The sequence below is a fragment of the Tarenaya hassleriana genome, unplaced genomic scaffold (genome assembly GCF_000463585.1).
Source record: "Tarenaya hassleriana unplaced genomic scaffold, ASM46358v1 Cleome3184, whole genome shotgun sequence".
NCBI lineage: Eukaryota > Viridiplantae > Streptophyta > Magnoliopsida > Brassicales > Cleomaceae > Tarenaya > Tarenaya hassleriana.
In genome coordinates, this window is record NW_010966357.1 from 1 (window position 1) to 863 (window position 863).

The following is an 863-nucleotide window of genomic DNA, read 5'->3' on the forward strand; positions in this document are numbered from 1 at the left end:
TGAGAAAATCAAGGGAGACACGTGAGACAGACACTGATATCGTCAACATTTGAAAGTTTCTGTCTTCTGGTTTTGAGGGTTGCTGAGTTCATGCCATGCCTCCTCCCCCACTTGTAGCTGTCCTGATAATCTGGAAAAGAGCTGATGCAGAAGACAAATCCCACAAATCAAAATCTTGATCCTGTTTTCGAATGTGGAGCTATTTTAGGCATAATGCTGTCTGAGCATTATGACACCCACAATTCTGTGCGGGACAAAGAACAATGTGACAAATCTAGGTTTCGGGATTTGACTTAACACCCCCCACAACTCTGAAAATCGATGTCCGAATGCGCAAAAAAACCGAACTAAAACAAGGGCTAATGAGGAAAATTGTGTTTAGGTCAGGTGTTGGAATTTCTTTGATCATCATGTGGAAATAGAATCAGGTGATAGGTTATAGAAGTGGTGGTGCTTACAAGATCCAATGACAACGAACACGAAGAATCCGAGGAGGATAGGACCAACTGGGTAATCCTTTCCTTTCTTTGTGGTTGTTTCAGGCACAGCTCCTCTCTTTGTGATATTCTTTTCGAACTTCTCCACCTTCCTGTCCGCAAGCCGTCTCGACGTCGTCTGCAGAAACCTTATCCACCCAGTTACTGATATACATTCTACAACTTCTCAAGGCACAATTCGATTTAGGGCATCAAAATCAGAATTCCTATCTTGCCAGAATTACAGACATCCGATCTGCACAGCAATAGGTTCCGTTTTCACGTATCTACCCATAATACATGATTGAGGGGCAAGCAAGGTCAACATTGGCACCAATCGCCATCAAAACCAGTCTACTTTATACGAAAATAACGGTCAGAAATTAG

The 863-nt window shown here is 42.6% G+C and overlaps 1 protein-coding gene across 1 annotated transcript; it reads right to left on the reverse strand.

The window, feature by feature from the left end:
• Window positions 1-6: 6 nt before the first annotated feature.
• Window positions 7-663, reverse strand: LOC109116983 (stress-associated endoplasmic reticulum protein 2-like; the record flags this gene model as incomplete). The annotated part of the gene is made up of 2 exons (XM_019203349.1): window positions 7-141; window positions 459-663. Coding segments are annotated over 2 exons (258 nt in total), but the record flags the coding sequence as incomplete, so codon positions are not given.
• Window positions 664-863: the final 200 nt, after the last annotated feature.